Below are 18,129 nucleotides of genomic sequence, written 5' to 3'. Positions count from 1 at the left end.
ACTTTCAGAAACAGGACGCAGGGCAGTTTGACTTGATTGCAGGGTGAAGAACAGAGGGTGGGAGCTGAGGTCGGCCTGGCTGCCTGTGGTCTGGTGATGGACGGCCTTGAGCACCAGCGGCTGACACGGCTCCCCCGAGCCTGTTCCATGTCCTCTGTGGGGTCGGTGCTCAGCACATCATGGGCTTGGTGACATTCACGGTGAAGATGCCACAGGTGTGAGAGTCTGCGTGACCCATGAGGGGTATCCCCAAGGAGCCCAGGCCGCTGCCCAGAGTCTGCTCACCTTCCCAGCACCCGTCAGTCCCCTGCTCTCCCCCCACAGCTGAAGGACATGAGCCCAGGGCTGAGGCCATGCACCCCCCCCCCAGGAGAGAGCCCCCAGCCGCACTCGCTGCTCCGCCTGCTGCCCCCCCACTGCTTCCTGTGACCTGACTTAACCTTAACAGCCCCCCAACACTCCCACCCCTGTGGAGAACAGTCTCTGGAGAGCAGAGACATCCAGGCTGCGCTTGCCTGGGAACAGACGAGCCCGAAGCTCTGCAGCTGCCCCCGCGTGCTTCAGTGAGCCTCCTTGCTGCGCTGGCAGCCGCCTTTCACCCAGATGCTGGCAGAGGCCCTGACGAGGCCCCGGAGACTCTTCTCTCCCGGTTCTGGACCCAGAACCCCAGGCTCTCCTGCAAGCCCTGGTTTCCCTTTTGAATGACGGTTTCCCAGCTGGGGACATTTCTCCTTAAGGGGGAGCCGGTTTTGGGTCTGACCTCTGGCTCCCAGATCTGGTCCCCACACTCATCTGGCTGCCAGGGAGCCCAGGGTGGCCTGTCTTCCCCTTGGCTTCTCCTTCTCGCAGTGAGGTCCAGGTGTACGCTGTACACAGTCCAGAGCTGGCATCCTGACTCTCCCCTGCACGGCGTCCTCTCCCTCCGGCTTCAGAGCACGGCAGACTCAACCCCCACAGTATCACCTGGGCCGCCCGTCATCACACAGTTGAAACTGGGAGTCAGCAGGTCTGGGTGGGAGCCCGGCACAAACATGTTTACAAGCACCTCAGGTGATTCCGGTGGGTTATCTGGATGCACCTTGAGAGATGACTTATTTGCAAGAAGAATTGTTGAAAGGCAGGCCTGGTTTTCAGAGGGCTTGAGGGGTCAGAGATAACCCGTGCCAGGGAGCAAGAAGAAATCCAGTCTTTCTGAACACCTCCTGGTCACTTGTATTCATTCTTTCCAGAGAAGAATCATGGAATTTTCCAGGCCATCTCGTCCCACACTTTCTTTTGCCCTCCCAAACTGAGAAAACTGAGCCCTGGAGGAATGGGCACTGGCTCAAGGACCAAAGGCAGGTCTGTTTGGGTTTAAATGGCTCCTATATTTCCCACCTAGAATTCGTCTATGATTACAGCCTGGTCCACATCACCACCAGGCTGTGTGCACTGGGGTAAAAAGTCAAGGCCACTCGGCAGTTGCCCACTAAGCCTCCAGCCCACCCTTTACCCGGCCCGAGACAGGCATTGCCCAGAATGTCATTTGCAGCGGCCCTGGAAGCATCTTGACTCCCTGGCCCCCAGGCTGCAGGGAGAGGCCGCTCTGCGCTGCTCCCATGGCTCCCACCTTCCCGGTAGCGTCTATCATGTGGTATTACGGTCGCCTATGTATTTTTCCTTCTCCACTGCGAGAACATTAGTTCTAGAACATTTCTGTCTTGTTTACATTTGTGTCCTCACCCCTAGCACCGTGCGTGGCACGCAGCGGGCACTCAGAAAATGCTCGTTAATAACGCACACGCTTACTAAGCCTTTAGAAAGGGCCGGGCGCTTCGCATAGTGAAATAATACCAGTCCTCACAACAACCCTCGAGAGCTATGAGTACCCCCGTTTCGCAGGCGAGGAAACCAAGGCTGAGAGATGACATAGTTTCCAACTAGTAAGTGGCAGAGAGGGATGGATCGGCTGATGGGGTCTCCGGACCCCACTCCTGCTGCACCTTCCCTGCACTCCATGGGGTTGAGTTCCACACAGAGGGCTGTCCTCAGATGGCTCTGGGGACTCAATCCAGCCTGGCTGCCCACAGCCTGGCTGCCAGGTCACGAGAGAGCGGCCCCTCCCTGCTCCATCCCGAGGCCTTTGCTAAGGGCCTGGCGGAGAAGACTTTTAAGATGAGACAAGCTGGCTGGGTCCCCCTCCCTTGTTCTGGAGGAAACTGACTCCGACCATCATGGGGACACACAGAAATACCACAGACACTGAGAACACGGTCAGGAATGACGTTGAGGACATCGTGAACTCCAGCCCTTCCTCTCCAGGCTTCCATCCCGTCCCCCGGTGGGAGAGGACCACACCACACCCTACACAGCGCTGGAAGACAACAATCCGCAGGCCTGCGGGTGCCAGACCTCTGGGAGGACAGAGATGTTGCCTGGGTTATATTCTCCCAACTGTGAGTGGGGACACCCATACCGAGGGGCCGGGAGGAGACTTTGTGAAGGCAAGTCACAGAAGCCCAGGGACGGGGGACCCCTCCCTGCCGGACACGTGGGAGGTTGGCCCCATGCAGACACCCCTCCTGCCCTCCCCTCCCTGTATGCCCTGGAAGACTCTCTTCTTTTCTGCTGGGTTAGGTTTACATAAGCCCCAAGGCTGTGATTAATGGCCAGCCCCAGGGCTTTTGCTGATAGCTCCAGGGGATGGCTAAGGGCAAACAGCCCAAGTTCCCAGGAAATAAAGGGAGTGAGAGAGAGAATGGGCCTCTGGAGAGGTAGACTTGGAGGAGGGCAAGAGAGAGCACGACTCAGGAGAAGCCAGCACCAGAACTCTTCAAGGCTGGGAGTAAAACTAGATGCACGTGGAAAGCTGGCTCAGCCTGGCCAGGAGGAGGACTAGAGAAGGCAGCAGGCAGTGGCCTATGCTCCTGGAGAGGATGGACCGATGGACTCTGCAGCCGTGGTGTGTGCTCAGAACTGTCACCAGCCTGGGCTTTGCTCCGGGCCCCTCAGGCCTCGTGGTCAGTTCTGGAGAATCCCAGATGAGTGGCCCTGAGACCAGGTGGAGGCGGGGGCAGGAATGGCTGTGCTCGGGGAGGATTAGTCACATGCTGGCGTCCCCACTACAGTTCATGTGTGCACCGAGGCAGTGCTTATTTTTACCTGGGTAGGTTCAGCTTCTGATCACAGAAACGGTGGGGGCTTTCCTTTGGTTTCCATGGAAACATTAGATCGAGCATCTGCTACCCGATCAAACAAGGCTAGGCTGGTAGGACTCTTTCTGGAATTACTTTGCTGTTTCTACTTAGGAAAATTGTCCCACCTACATTTTTTACCACTGCCTTCTCGTGTGGCAGAGGAGAGGAAGGGCAGTTCAGAAGGGCCAGGCTGGCGCTCAGGGAAAGAGGGAGAGTTGGCAAAAGGCAAGCATTCAGAGAAGCCCCTTGGTTTCCATTTCAAAGCCCCAAGTAGGCTCCCATGATGAGGCCACAGGAGCCTGGGCTCTGGTCCCAGCCTGCTCCGCCTGATGGCTCAGCCCAGAGCAGCCAGCCTGTCATCCAGAAGTGCCTGGGGTCCCACGGGGGGCATACAGGCCGAGGAGCAAGCTACCAGGTGCAGGAGAGGGTGAGAGCTGACTGTGCTCAGTTTCACTTTTCCAGAACAAAGGGAGGGTGGCACTGAAGGCCTTGACTCTGCAGTTGGAAAGGAAGGAGCTGGTGCACGTGTGCATGTGAGAAGTGGTTTTATTCCAGGTGTTTTTCATAAAGATGAGGTCCTCAGGGACATGCTTTGGTCAAGAAGAGGAAAAGCAAAAACAGAATAGGGCTGAGTCCCAAAGGACGGCTGACAAGTACTGAGCCCAGTGTGATCACAGGGGAGGAGGGGGCCCTCTCAAAGGCTCTCTGAGCAGCAGTCCTCTTACATTCGATGAGATGCCCGCACTCCCCGTCCCCAAAGGTCCATGCTGCCCACCGGGGTGGACATGCACAAGGGAGATGGTGGTGGATGAAACATCACACAGAGCACAGGACAACTGTGGCCCTGGGGGCCAGGGGCTCCATGCTGGGGAGCGCAGGCGGTGAGGCTGGGGCCCAGGAGCACTGCTGAGAGGACTCCAGGGAGAGCTAGGAGGTGAGAGGAGACCACCGAGAGCCCTCCCGGGTGGGCACAGCCGACCGCTGGCCCCAAGGGCCGCACAGAGGGAGCAGGACCATAGCAGTTGAGGCACGCCAGGGAGAGGGAGGGGCATGGGAGCTCCAGTGACTGGTAGCTCTGATCCAGACCAGAGCTTCAGACCCTTTTGGGATCAGGGACCTCTGTATGAAGGTGGGGAAATCCATGGACTCTCTCCCCAGGAAAATGCATGTATGCACACATGATGCACTATTTGGGGGACAATTTCAGGACATTCCTAGGCCTTCTGGAATCCATGAACTCCCTAGGGTTTCCAGGCTGATTTGTGTTGGGTGGGAGACCCGCCACGGGTCCTGGTACCACCAGTCTTTTGCTTAAGATCACACTGCCTGAGCCAGCGGGGCAGGGGAAGAGGAACGTGGGAAATAGCAGAAGCAGGCCCTGGGGGAGGGGGAGCGGGGCCCAGTGGGTGTGAGAAGGAACTGGGCACTCTGAACAAACTGGGGCCTCCAGCCAGCCTCCTGGCCACTGCAGCCCCGAGGGCCTTCCTCCTGCAGTGGGGAGGGGTGAGGATGCGTCCCAGCCTGCACGGCTTACTCTGCATGACCTAGGGATGCTCCAGAATGGTGGTCCCATTTTTACCGCCCCGCTGCCCGACCCCATAGCGCTGTATTTACAGAGGCAAGGGCTTTTGAGAAGGCAGCATTCAAAAACCAGGAGGCAGGATGGGGCTGCTCAGCAGTGGCTGTCCTTACGGGGTCCACGTGGTGCTCCCAGAGGGGCCCACGGCACCCGCTGGTCTTTAAAGCCCAAGAGAGAGGTCTTGTCCTGACACATATCCAAATGTAAGTGGGATCCGTTTAATAAACTGTGGCCTGAGGCTGCCCCTAGAGATCCCCCTGCAGCCCCTTATTGAGAACGTGGGAACCCGAGCGCAGGACCAGAGGCACCGGGCCCTGGGGCTGGTATGTGTGGGAGGAACTAGGTCCCCGGGCAGAGACCCACGCTTTTCGGTGCTTTGCTGCTCTTCTGTCCTTGTCCTTCTGCAGATCACCCCTCTTTGTCCTGGATCCCATCCCTCCCGCCCCCAACCCAGCACCTGCCTGGGACAGGCCACGGAGCTGCTCACCTCTCGCTGTTCTCCACCTGCCCCGCAGGCTGCCCCTTCCTCTGCCTTCAGCCTGCCCCGCCATCCATGCTGCCCATGTTCTCCTCTCGGGCCAGATCCCAAGGGTGGGTCCCCTGACCCAGCGAGACCCGTGTGGGCTGCTGTCCTCATTCTCCCCAGCCAACGAGGGGAGGCCCCAAACCACTGTCCAGGCCTCGGGAGGGTGAAGGGAGGTAGCAAAGGGCCAGGGCTCCTGCCCGGTCTCTGCCCAGCAGCAGTCCAGCATCCCGACCTGCTCAGCTCCCCGGGCAAGGCCGGGGCAGTGGCCAGCGCGGCAGGGCATCCCCCACGTCCTCCCTGTATAAGCTTTGGAGAATCGTGCGTCGTGGCAGCGGTGTTTGTTTGCTGATGATTCCGGCAGAAATGTGAGGAGATGGAAACGGCCCGCTTTACACTCCCCCACCCTAACCCCCTTCCGGTCCCAAAGTCTCATGCAAAAGGTACAGGAGGCCCGGGGCTATGGTCATGTGCGCGGCAACAGCTGCCACTGCTGGGCTGGGACGTCGGCCTGGCACTTGCTGGTCACCAGCTGGGCGGGCTGGGCCTCCAGGCAGAGGCCGCTGACTGAATGCTGGATGAAAGAAGCTTTTCTCCTCCATCTCTGGGGGGAGAGGCAGGAAAGGAGGGGGAAGAGAAAACAATGATTAATCATAATAATAACGTTCATACCTTCATTACACACGTAGGTAAGTGGCCCTAGGGCACACCCCCATTTAAACAGTCTGCGTGTCCCTTACAAAAGAGGCACCGCCACCCCCCACACAAGCTTTAAACCCATCCTTCCTGACGCGCTCTTGCTTCTGTAGGTTGGCATGAAGTTACTGTCCAGATCAGAGGCCCATGAGCGGAATCTAACCCAGGGATGGATTTTGTTTGGCCTGCACAGTACTTATTTAAAATTTGGCTTAGTTATCACATAAAAATCTGCATTTCCAGCCTCCCTTTAGACCTGGGCCCAGTTTCTTTGGTGGCATCAGTTGGTTGCAGCTGAAAATCTGCTTTCTGCTGCAGGTGGGGCCCTAGTTTCTGTTCACCATGGTCCCACCCGGGCCTGACTTTTCTCCTCTAGGGCTTCCCCACTTGTACTCTGTAGGCACGTGAGTTTGAATCCTGGACTGGGTAAATCTCTTACTCTTTCAAATAAGATTTCTTCTTCCTGCAGCTCTAAGTTTCTGCCCTGGCCGGTAGCTGTGCAGCTCGTTACCGGCATCATTTAATGGGAACTGGCCATCATCCCTGCAGAGATGAAGAGCGATGGGATGGTGGGGGCACTTGAGTCCCCCTAACAGAGTCATGAAGGGACTCCTGGGGCAGTGCCTTCACCTCCTGGTGCCTCCCCTGCCCCAGGCTTGACAAGGGGGACCATTTCTGAAGGCCAGTTTGAACGTGGCTGGATGGAGGAAGGAGTGTGGTTCGGAAAAGGGATAAGAGGCTGAGACCCAGGTTTTGCGGCTCAGGGAAGAGTAAACAGGGAGACAGGTCTATTTTTGGTTTCTCTCCTATTTCCCTCCGATGCATCCATCTCCCCTCTCCCTATATCTACCTTGTTCTCTGTCCTCCCGAAGAAGTGGGGAATGTTTGTGACCATGTGGCTGGAGCCCACAGGGCTCTGATGGGGAGGGGCCTTGCTCTTATTGGAGCAACTGGAAGAAGGGAGATGAGTGGCACCAGCTACAGGGCCAGGGCTGGGGCTGCAGGGGGTCGCGGGGTGGGCAGAGAAGGGAAGCCACTGGGAGGTGGAAAGAGGGTGGAGGGCGGGAGCGGGGGTGCTGCCGAGCTTAGATTCCCCTTAGGAATGTGGGGCTGTGGGGTGTGGGGCTGAGAACCACTCTCTCTGGCCCATGTGGTCCCAGCAGAGAGGGATACCTGGCTTAAAGGTCCTGGGAAGTGAGCAGGACAGGGCCTGTGGTCCCTCTGGAGCTCACAGCATCCTATTGCCTTGTGCTCTTCTAGTCTCTGACCTCCTGGGAGGGGCCGGCCACACTCTCCCCGGCTGGGCATTGCTAGACCAGGCCCTTCTTTTATCCTTGTGGCCAACGTGATCTGCACTTTCCCTGACACAAGGTAGGCACCCAGTGCAGTTTTGTGTTATGAAGAATGAATGCATGGGTGAATGAATGAATGAATCGCCCAGACACGAGGAAATGCTCCCCAAATCACAGGATTCTCACTTCCTACCAGTGCCACCAGGTACAGTCTCGGGGTCTCCCCGACTCTCCTGGCCATTATGCTCTGGCCTGGCTGAAGAAACAATATCACCTCATATCACTCTCCCACTGCTACTGTCTCAGTTCTTGCAGATTCCTTATAGGCAGATGGGAAGGGAGCTCCTCATTTTATAAGCGAGGAGACCAAGGCTCAGAGAGGTGAGGGGGGGTGACAGAGCTGGGACCTGCTGACTCCATCCCAGCAGCTTTATGCACCAGTATCTCCCATAACTGATACCCAGGTGGCCTCAGAAACAGCGCCAAAGGGGGACCAGGAAGGGTCCCAGATGTGAGAAGGCACCGGCAGTGGGAGAGCTGCTCACCCTGTCCTCCTGGAAGAGGGCTCAGCTGTTGGGGGCCCCACAGGACCTGCAGGGGCAGAAGGCATGGGGCCAAAGGAGACTCCTAGGAGCCCCAGGTTAGCGTGAAGGGGAAAATGGAGGCTTCAGCTCCAGAGAAGTCTTTGAGTGGTGGCTGCTCGGGGAGCTGCTTCCCTGACTTTGGCCTCTGCAGGGAGGGGGTTGGGAGTGGGTTCAAGGCCTGACCCTCAGAGAGGTCAGTGCTCCAGGTAAAGGGGAGCCTGGGGACCCACCTCACTGTGGGGCAGGGGCAGGGGCAGGGGCAGGGGCAGAGGGCAGGCAGCAGGGGCAGGCAGGACAAGCTGCAGCGGCCCAACCAGGAAGTGCTTCAGATGTGGCCCGCGGGCCCAGCGCGCTGGCCGTGGCGCAAAAACCTCTCTCTCTCTCTCAATCCACACACAGAAGGAGGCTGGAGGGAGAGGGAGGCTGCTTTTCTAGAATAAAAGAGCAAGAACAACCCGTCATCCCTAAAGAAAGAGCTGACCTAGGCAACAGAAAACAGGCGGGAGGAAAAACCCGGCGGCCGAATCAAAGATGCAGGTGCCCTCCTGCCCCTTGCATCGCCCTGCAGGCTGGCCAGGGGCAGTCACAGTGGGGGCTACCGAGAAGGGATGGGCAGAGGAAGGGCTGCAGCACAACTCTGGCCTCCGTGTCCATTCCTGGGCAGAGGGGCAGCCCTCCCAGCCAGGAATGGAGCAGGGGCTGCTCTGCTACCGGCTGCTGTGTGCCCTGAGCAAGCGACTGCATCTCTCTGAGCATCTGTTTCTTCCTCAACAGGCAGGCCTGACCTGTCTCCCAGAATTAATGAAAATAGGGCAGGTGAGAGTGTTTGACAAGTGGAAAAGGCAGTGCTCACATATGAGGCCGGCAGGCCAGCTTGGAAAGCACTGTGGCTGGATCTCAGTTTTCCCAATCAGCCAGCAGTCAAGAAATACTGACGGAGCACCTACTATGTGCTGGGGCGAGACTGTGGGCTTAGGAGTCACACTGGGTTTGAACCTTAGCTCCACCCCTTCCCAGCGGTGCGATCGGATACACTTTTAAATTCAGCGAGCCTCAGTTTTCTGACTTCTAACATGGGGTTAGGACTAGGGCCCACGTTGCTGAATTGCTGGGAGGATCAGATGAGATGACCTATGTAAAACCCTAGCACAGGTTCTCAGTAAACGTGCACATTCATTTTGGCCGTGCTGGTTGTCAGGGGCCAGGGATACAGTGTTGACGAGATAAACAGTCCCTGCCCGAATGGAGTCCACAGGAGGCAGGATGGACATTTAACAACTATTTACCTGAAGTACCTCCTCACGAGGAAAACAACAGACTTGACCTGGATACCGGCTTAGGCCCCCCAGTCCTCACTCTGGAGGACTTATCTGAGTCTGTATGTGACACTCGCACCGTGTTCCCTGGGGCTGGCGGCCATCCGGTGCCCAGCAGCGAGGAGGCTTACCTGCCTGCCTTCTCTCGGGTTGCACGCCTGCAGTACGACCAGAGACCCGGGGGAGACGGAGGTGGAGGTGGCAGCCAGGCACTTCCCCTGCTGCTGGATGAGATGGTCACTGAACAGCCATGCCTGTAAGACAGGAAGCAGAAAGACTGAGTCAAAAAGTACAGCAGTGGATGGGTGGATAGATGGGTAGCTAGATGATGAAACAAATACACTGTGTATTTTGGTAGAAGTTTCTACAAATACTAGGGATGAGTGTATGGGTAATCACTATACAATTCTTTCAACTTTTCTATATGTTTGAAATTTTCATAATAAAATATAGGGGTGGGGAGCTTAGCTGGAGCTGGCCCGAGGATATATGAAGGGATGCTCAGGGGATGGGGAGAAAGACAGGACATGGGAGCAGGGCAGCCAGGGAGCCAGTCCACGCCGGGGTCGCCATGACCTGCTCTAGTTTGACACGGTGCGTGGACACTCCTCTTGCACACGTGTGTACACAGGAGTCCTGGACGCCCTGCCACCTGTCTATACAGGCAGGTCACAGCTGCATCCCAGGAGAGAACTGGGCTCTGTTTGGGCAACATTTTTCCCTCTGCAAGGAGAAAGCAGGTGGTACACGTAGGGCGACTGTGTGACAGGCTGCAAGGGGGACAGAGTGTGGAGGGCACAGACCCAAGGAGCAGAGTGTGAGGGGACAGCTCGCAGGGTCCTCAGGAAAGTGGGTTTGTGGAGGGTGTAGACAGAGGGAAGAATGGGCAAAGGGAGGTCCCTCCCCGGCCTCCCGGTCCTGACTGGGGGGTCCCAAGCAGCTTACCTGGGCCGCCGGGGGGTTTTTCGCAGACCCTCTGCAGATCCCCATTCCGAGCAGGAAGTTACCGGCGGTGTCCTGGCCCTGGGATTCTAGGCAATTAGCCCCCTGCTTAATGATGCCGGGGAGCACTTCCTTCACGGGGACACTGAGAGAAAGGGCAGCGGTCAGGCTTGTCCTCTGCCCTCCCCAGGCGTACCCACGCTTACCCAGAGGGGCAGCGCCCAGTCAGCTCCTGGGGCACCCAGATCTCTGTGGCGGGGAGAACGGGGGGCGGTGGGGGGGGGCAGGTCCAGCAGCAGAGGGAGGGAGCAGGGGATGGGCCTCTGGGAAGACTGGGCCCCGCTCCACGGGATTCTGGACAGCTCTGGGAGCCCCAGGGACTGCCCTGGGGGCCAGGCCTGAGAGGGCCCACACTAGAAGCCAGGGCTCCCCGGTCCAGAAGGAGGAAAGGCTGGGGCCTGAATGCGGCTCAGGAAGCAATCTCGAAATGACAGGGAAGGGGTCGCTCTGAAGACACGAAGGTAAGATACACAAAAGTGAAAATGGTTCCGTCTTACTAATGAGCAGAGAAATACACATTAGAGAGGCACCACGGTTTGTTTACCATATGTGTATATGTCTGTGTGTGTGTGTTTATATCATTTATTTATATACATAAAATATATCTCTATATATGTGTATTGTGTGTGTATATGTATCTATACATACATATACATGTATATTTTTAATATCACTACCTAGTTTGGCAGTAGCTGTGAGACTGGGTCTTTTCATACCTCACGGGTGACAGCATAAATCGGCCCACCTTTTCTGGAAGGCAGTGTGGTATTATGTGTCAAGGCCTTAAACATGTGCACACCTTTGACCTGACAATCCCAATTCCAGGAACTTAATATCCTAGGGCAATAATTATAGATGTGTACAGAGATTTAAAGATATTCATTCAGAGTGACTGCTTATACTGAAAACATTGGCAATTCCCAGATATCCAACAACAGGGGATGAGCTAAATAAATTCTGATTCATCTGTAGGATGGAAACAGCCTTTAACCATTAAAAATGACTCTGGGAAAGAATATCTGGTAATGTGGGGAAGTGTTCACAACATACTGTTAAGTAACAGGCGTGTTTCAAAACAGTGTATTCTTAAAACATTTTATATGCACAGGAAAAATATGCTTAAATGGGCACACAGATACAAGACACACTGTCTTACCCCGTGGGTAATAAGCCTAAGGGGTACGCTGGCCCCAGCTGACAAGGGCTTGTATTCCTGGGTTTAGAAGGTTAGACACACGCTTGGATTACCGACCCACAGGGCATGATGGGGAACCGGGAGGGCTTAGAGTCTAACCACATGCCCAGTCCTATCTGCCTTTGTTACCTCTGTTGGGGAAGAGAACTTGGGTGGGGAGTGCGGATCAGAACATTTCTAGCACTCTCTTCTCTGATGTGGACGTCCTGCAGGACCTCGACCAAACCAGGGCTTCCTTCCTCAGGGCTGGTTGGAAGCCCCCGGAGCTCCAGAACCAATGCACTCTCACAGAGCCTCAGGGGGAGCCCTTCACTTTCCATACTCCTGGTAGAAGCACCCCTTCAGGACCCCCCACCCCCTCGTAAAAAGTCGTGCGGTTCTAGAACAGAGGCTGCAAACTGTTGGCTCCCAAGCTGAATCTGGCCCTGGACAGGTTTTGTCTGACCTGCACAATGTGATTATTAGTGCTTTTAATTAGCTGGCAGTATTTTAAAATTTCAAGGTTTACACAGAAAAATCCAGCATCTTTCGAAAACGTAAGAAGATCAGGCCACACGGAACTTGCATTCTAGCAGGGCACTAACTCACTGTCATGAGTGGCAGCTGTCCCCTCTGGGTGGGGCTTGTGCATTTCAGTTTGCCACAGTCCCCTCCACTCCCTAATGTCATCCCCACCCACCTGACTTATTTACATCACCTGTCTGATTGCTGTAGGATTTAAGTTTGCAACCTGCTAGATGCAAGGCTGTTGAGAGGCAAGAGCTCCATCCCCCCTGCTTCATCCAGGGGCAACGCGTTATATTTCCCTCTCTATAGAGACGAGGTCCTGCGAGGGCCTCTTTAAGAGGCTAAAGTTGTTCCAGAAGTTTCTCTTCTCTTCCTCTCCCTACCTGCTGTTGCTTAGGAAGATGTGCAACGTGATCAGCTTTCAGAGGTGAAGTGGGCACTGTCCAAGTGTGGCAATGGTCATTGGCACCAACACCCTGCCCACCGATGCTTATGGAGCTCGGGCAACAATCTCAAGACTAGATGCAGCTCCTGAGGTGTCTGAGTGGTAGCAGCCCTGGAGCAGCTGAGATGCACATCACCACACTTCTCTGCTCCCTGGCAGAGCCAGGCTAAGCTGTCCTATTTGTTGGTAGCCCTCTTAAGTCTGCATCTGTTTTCCTCTCTGTAGAACACCTCGAAGCTGGGCTGCCATTAGCCCTTATGGTGCCTTTGCAGAAACAGCAATAGGCATCACTTTCTCAAGACACTCAACTTCCATCTGTTAGAAAATCATCATAATATACTGGTTTTGTTAGAAGACATTTACTGCCATTTGCCAGGAATTGCTGTAATAAGTGTACAATACTGTGTGACCAGCACCCTTCAAATGTGGTGTGCTTGTGCAATGCACAGCCTGCACAACTGTTCCTGACCATCCTAATAAAAGTAATACATTAGCAATGGCTGAGGCCAGTTGCAGAACTCTGATCTGGAAAAGCGGCAGAGCTGTAGCAGGACTACAGGCAGGCCTAGGAAAGCAAAGGCCTCTCCCTTCAGTCTCCTCATTCTCCCCACTGACTATCTGCAAGTGTGACCCAACTATTAGTATCCCGTTTGGAGGAAACTGGTATCATTTGGGCCTGTAGATCTCCTTTCTAACGAACAACCTGATCCACTCCAGGATCCTTGCCCTGAGAACTGAGGTAGAACTTGAACGAACTCGCTGAGGATGAGTAATCTGGATAGGAATGAGCTGCAGTTTCTACCTTAACAACAAAAACTCATTTTTAAACTTCCACACAGTGACAAAACAAATGGAAGATGACTTATGCTCCTCATTTAACACGGCTGGTTTCATCCATTCTCCTGTCTTGTGATCGATCCAGACTTATGACAGTTATAAACTACTTCTTCCTCTTGGTCCTCGGGGGATGACATGGGACACTGCATGGGGACCGGGGTGTGGGGAGGAGAGACACATTCCCGATCTCCTCAACACTTCCCATGACTCCCCAGCTCCTGCCTGAGGCCTGGAGTCCATGGCTCCAACCGGACAACACGAATGCTGACAGAACATAGAGAAACGACTATGCTTTTTTCCCTCAGAAATGACACGTCTGAATGAAACTGTCCCTTTAGAAGTGGCCACTTAAGGAAGCTGTTCATTTATTACACTGTTATAATTTAATGTTCTTCCCTTCACAGCTCTTGTCTGGGGTGCCGGGTTATCCAGGCCGCCGACTTTTTCCAAGGATGTTGCCGCTGCTCAAATTGTTTTGGAATTCCTTGAACATTGCTTGCAGAGTCAGTTTACTCTGTTTTGTTTTGTTTTTTTCTTTTCTGCCGCACCCCGAGGCATGTGGGATCTTAGTTCCCCAACCAGGGATCGAACCCGTGCCCCCTGCAGCAGAAGGGCAGAGTCTTAACCACTGGACAGCCAGGGAAGTCTGAGTCATTTATTCTTGTTATTTGTTTTGTTCTTGTCATTCTGTATTTGGAATGCAGGATTGTATTATCTGGGTTAATCAACTAGCTTATTCACTGGACTTGGCTACAGCCTAACTATGGCTGTTTTCCAAAAAGCAAATCAGCCCTTGAAGGACAAAGATTTGCCTCCTTTGAGGAAATGCAGGGTCTGAGTGGTGGAGTATTCTGGAAAGCCATGATAGCATCCTTGGGAGACAGCAGTGGAAAAACCCGTTCCCCGAGGTGACAGCTCTAGAAGAGACAATGCTAATTTTAAAATTACTACTGAGGCTTTTTGACTATGCAATGTATTCAGTTAAAAATATTTATTGAGTGCCCATTTTGTGATAGGTACTGTTCTAGCAGCTGGAGATAAGGCAGTGAACAAAACAGATAAACGCCTCTACCCTCATGAAGCTTACTGTCAAGTGGGGGGAGAGGACAATAACATTAATTGGCCACATTTATCCTAGATGACAATACGGGTGACAGAGGAAAAGAAGCACGGGATGCTGGGATAGGGAAGGTCAGCCAATGCAGAGATCGGGGGAGTCTCCCGCAGAGGGGACCGCTGAGTCAAGACCTCAAGAGGAGGTGAGGAATGATGTAGCCAGGATGCTGAGAAGGATTTTGAAATGAGGAATAAAAGAATCAGTCATTACAGCTTAGTGCCCACCATCCTGTAGCCCACACACATACACCATTTGCATGTTGCTTCCTCATTTGCTGGAGCAAACATTTCCCCGTGTTTTTTCACAGTTTATGATTATAATATTAATTGATGTATAATATTTGTTTAGATCGATGCATCATGATTCACCAAACCCAGCCCCTATTGTTCGTTTTTTCTCGATTTTTTCACAGCAGAGAAGACTACGGTGACCATTTATTTGTCATTTTTTGCTGTTGTTGTTGCTTTGTTTTTTGCCTTGGTTGCTTTATTTCCTTAGGATAAACTTCCAGAAAAGAGAGAAGAGGGTCAAAGGAAATAAGTGTTTCTGCGGCCTTTGCTACATAATGCACTGTTGTCGTCCTGAGGGGACAACGCCCATTTCTAGCTCTAAGACCCAGTCTGTTCAACTTTGGTTCCTACCACACCTCACTCTTAACTCCTGGTAACATCCTCCCGGTTCCTTCAGACCCTTCACATGAAGACAAACGCCGACAGCTAGAAAGAGCCGGACTGCGTAGGCTGGGGAGAAATCAGGGTGAAGGGTCCCCACGTCACCAGCCCCCACCCAGGCCAGATGCACGAGCTGCGGGCTGCACTCACGTGAGCTCTGGGTAGACGGTATCCAGGTACCAGCGGAAGGACTTGCAGTTCATCTTCTTCCTCTGCTCAATCCGCGTGGCCACGCTGGAGGAGAAGGCAAGCCTCAGCGGGTGTGGGAAGAAGCCCCGGGAGGCCGGCTCCCTCTTTCCACCTACCCCAGGAGGGCCTGGTCCAGGAGCCGTCCAAGTCTGCCCTCCAGCCTTGGCCGCCTGCCTTAAGTCATTCTCTGACCTGCAAGCTGGTCCTAGGACTCCTGGCCACACCTCATTTCTCTCCTCAAATTCCTGCTCACCTTCCAGGATCCACCCAGCCCACGGAGACCAGGCTTTAATCTCAGCTTCTCACTCCTTGAGGCCTCAGTGAGCATACCACTACCTGGTTCTTATTTTCACAGAGACAGCAGAGCCTTAATGACCTAGAAGTTTTTCTTTCTTGCGTTCCAGCTGAGCAGAAAGGGCCTACCAACAAGTAAATCACGCTTTAAACCTCTTTCCAAAAAACTGGCAAGTAAGAGCCATCTGGTGTGTCCATGGACACCTTCCTCAGCTCCACTGACCAAAATGGCCACTGACAGATGACCCTCACTGCCTCTCTGAGGCTGTCTGTTCTCAGTCAAGTGGGGACATGACCACCTACCTCAGAAAGTTTTTGTGAGAATCAAATGAATAAAGGGGACCTAAGTGCCTAGCACAGGGTACGTCCTCAGCAAATGTTACTTCCCCACTAAAAGAGAGAGGGACATAACTTTTTTTTTAAGGGATAGATATAAGTAAATAGAAGGAGATTCATTGATGACCACTAATAATGTTTTCAAACATTTCTGACCACAACATTAAGTAAGAAATAAATGTCTTCCACTGTGACCAAGTATACCCACGGGCATACGTGGCTACACACATACAACAAAAACAAGAGTTTCATAAAACAATGTCTATCCTTAACTGCAATCAACTGTTATTTTCTGTTCTGTACTAATCTGTAATGTTCTAGCTCTCTATCATTTTGTGAAAAATACTGGTCACGACTCATTACACTGATTTCACAACTCACCTGCATTTTGAAAATGCTTAACCAGACGGTAGTCATAATAACACTCCGGGGTAGAAAAAATAAGCTAACAGATCTCCGTCAGATTTTGAACAGCAAGAGATGGAGCCAAAACCCCCCGTGTTTTCCGCAGACAGCCATCCTTAAGCACTTCCACGGATGTCCGTCCTGCAGGCAGCTTGTGGACCAGCAGTGCTTTCGTAAGCAAGCCCTCCCCGGTTATTTCTCCCCATGAGGCTGAATCCTCAAGGACCAGAACCCCGTCTCTGTGTCATGTACCCTACAGGCCCCAAAGAGCCCAGCGGTGTGGGGCTCAGTTGCTAAGGAGACCCTGAGCACTTCCCTGGCAGACACACAATTATGTATTTTGCTAAGGTTGTGGAGGGAGGCCAAGGGGGGCTAGGAGAGGGCCCCACCTGCCAAAGGCCTTCCCGATGGCCGAGGGCCGGGCCTCGTAGTAATACTGCTTATACTCATCCATCCACACCTCTGCAGTGCGCTTGGTATTCCTAAAAGGAGAGGAAGGAGCAAAAGAAGGTCACCGGGATCAGCTCTGTGCAGCACAGGGCGGGGAGACGCTCAGGACTGCATGCAAGAGCGTGCTGATGGGGGTGATATCAAGGAGAGCAGTCTCTCCGGAAGACAGTCTGTCAGCATCCATCAACTCTGTAGGTAGGGGTGCTTCTTTACACTTCACTTTGAGGGCTCTATTCTACCAAAATACCAGCACGTGGGCAATGGGACGTGTACAAGAATATTCGTTTCATAAAACATTGGCAACAACCTAAATGCCCATCAATAGGAGAATAATGAACTACATCTACATGATGGAGTACTAGGCAGCCTCGAGAAAGAATGCCATGGTTGGCACGTACTGATACGGAAGGATGTCTATAATTTTGTGTGGAGTGGCAGAAAAGCAGGCTGCAGGAAACACACACAGTGCAACCCCACTTACATAAAAACACAAACACATGCGTCTCTACATGGCAACTGTGTATATATATATAGTTTCACATATATATATATGAAAATAAAAGACCTGAAATGATAGACTAGAAATCTATTGACAGTAGTTACTTTTGGAGAGACAAGTGGTTAAGAGTAAGACTGGGTAAAAGGGACTTTTACTTTTTTCTCTCTGTATGATATAAAGAGTAAAAATTATCATGTATATAACATATGTACAGACATATATAATATAATGGATACAGTTTGAATTTTTACAGTGAACATGTATCACCTTTATACTTATAAAAACAATAAAAATGGGATGAGGGAAGCAAAACAAAAAGACAGGCCATTTGATGAGCTCGACTTGGGGAGCCACTGCCGCCAACAAGCGAGCCTGACGAGATGAAGACGTGCTTGGGAGGCGAGTGCTCACGACACTCCCCCCGCCCCCCGTCCCCCGCCCCATCAGGAGAGTGGGTGATGGGGCGGTCTCCCAGGACCCTGCCCACTCCCCCTCAGGATGAAGTGCAGGCTGTGGCTGGGGACACGGACGGGCAGACGCTGACCAAGTCAGGGTCAGGACATGGCGTCCATGACCAGCACTTGGGACCCAGTGACTGGAGAGCAGCTCCCAGTTGGTCATTTGGCCGGTTTTCCAAGACCCTCATGGACAAAGACAGTCAAGACAAGAGAGGCGTGGTGGAGACACTCCCAACTTCATCTTTCTAATCCTGAAAGTACGGAGATCCCAGAATGGAGGACAAATGGGGAAACCGAGGCCGACAGAGGTGGGGTAGCTGCCCAAAGTCACACGAGTCACTGACAGGGCTGGGCTCTAGGTGTCCTGGCTCCCAGCGTGGTGCTCTTTGCACTGTGACCTACCTGATGTAGGTGAGGGCGTTGCCCTCAGGGAAGTTGTAGGGGTGGCGTTTCCGGAAGACGTGGCCCACCCGGCTGCAGGGGACAATCTCCAAGCTCCCACCGCACATCCACACCCGGAAGGAGAGCTCTGCAGAGATGGCAGCCGTCAGGAGGGGG

The 18,129-nt window shown here is 53.5% G+C and overlaps 1 protein-coding gene across 1 annotated transcript in view; it reads right to left on the bottom strand.

Annotated features, from left to right (window-relative positions):
* Positions 1 to 3,708: 3,708 nt before the first annotated feature.
* The window catches only part of GALNT16 (polypeptide N-acetylgalactosaminyltransferase 16), a 93,291-nt gene continuing 78,870 nt past the window's right edge, over positions 3,709 to 18,129 (bottom strand). Inside the window, exons 11-16 of the mRNA XM_057730653.1 lie at positions 17,974 to 18,100; positions 16,554 to 16,646; positions 15,091 to 15,174; positions 10,112 to 10,253; positions 9,298 to 9,420; positions 3,709 to 5,882 (exon numbers count right to left, since the gene is read on the bottom strand). Of these exons, the coding sequence (XP_057586636.1) occupies positions 5,745 to 5,882; positions 9,298 to 9,420; positions 10,112 to 10,253; positions 15,091 to 15,174; positions 16,554 to 16,646; positions 17,974 to 18,100 (707 nt within the window). The 3' untranslated portion in view covers positions 3,709 to 5,744. The remainder of the gene's footprint in view (positions 5,883 to 9,297; positions 9,421 to 10,111; positions 10,254 to 15,090; positions 15,175 to 16,553; positions 16,647 to 17,973; positions 18,101 to 18,129) is intronic.

This window comes from Hippopotamus amphibius, chromosome 4 (assembly GCF_030028045.1).
Source record: "Hippopotamus amphibius kiboko isolate mHipAmp2 chromosome 4, mHipAmp2.hap2, whole genome shotgun sequence".
Taxonomy (NCBI): domain Eukaryota; kingdom Metazoa; phylum Chordata; class Mammalia; order Artiodactyla; family Hippopotamidae; genus Hippopotamus; species Hippopotamus amphibius.
This window is presented reverse-complemented; position numbering and strand designations above follow the sequence as displayed.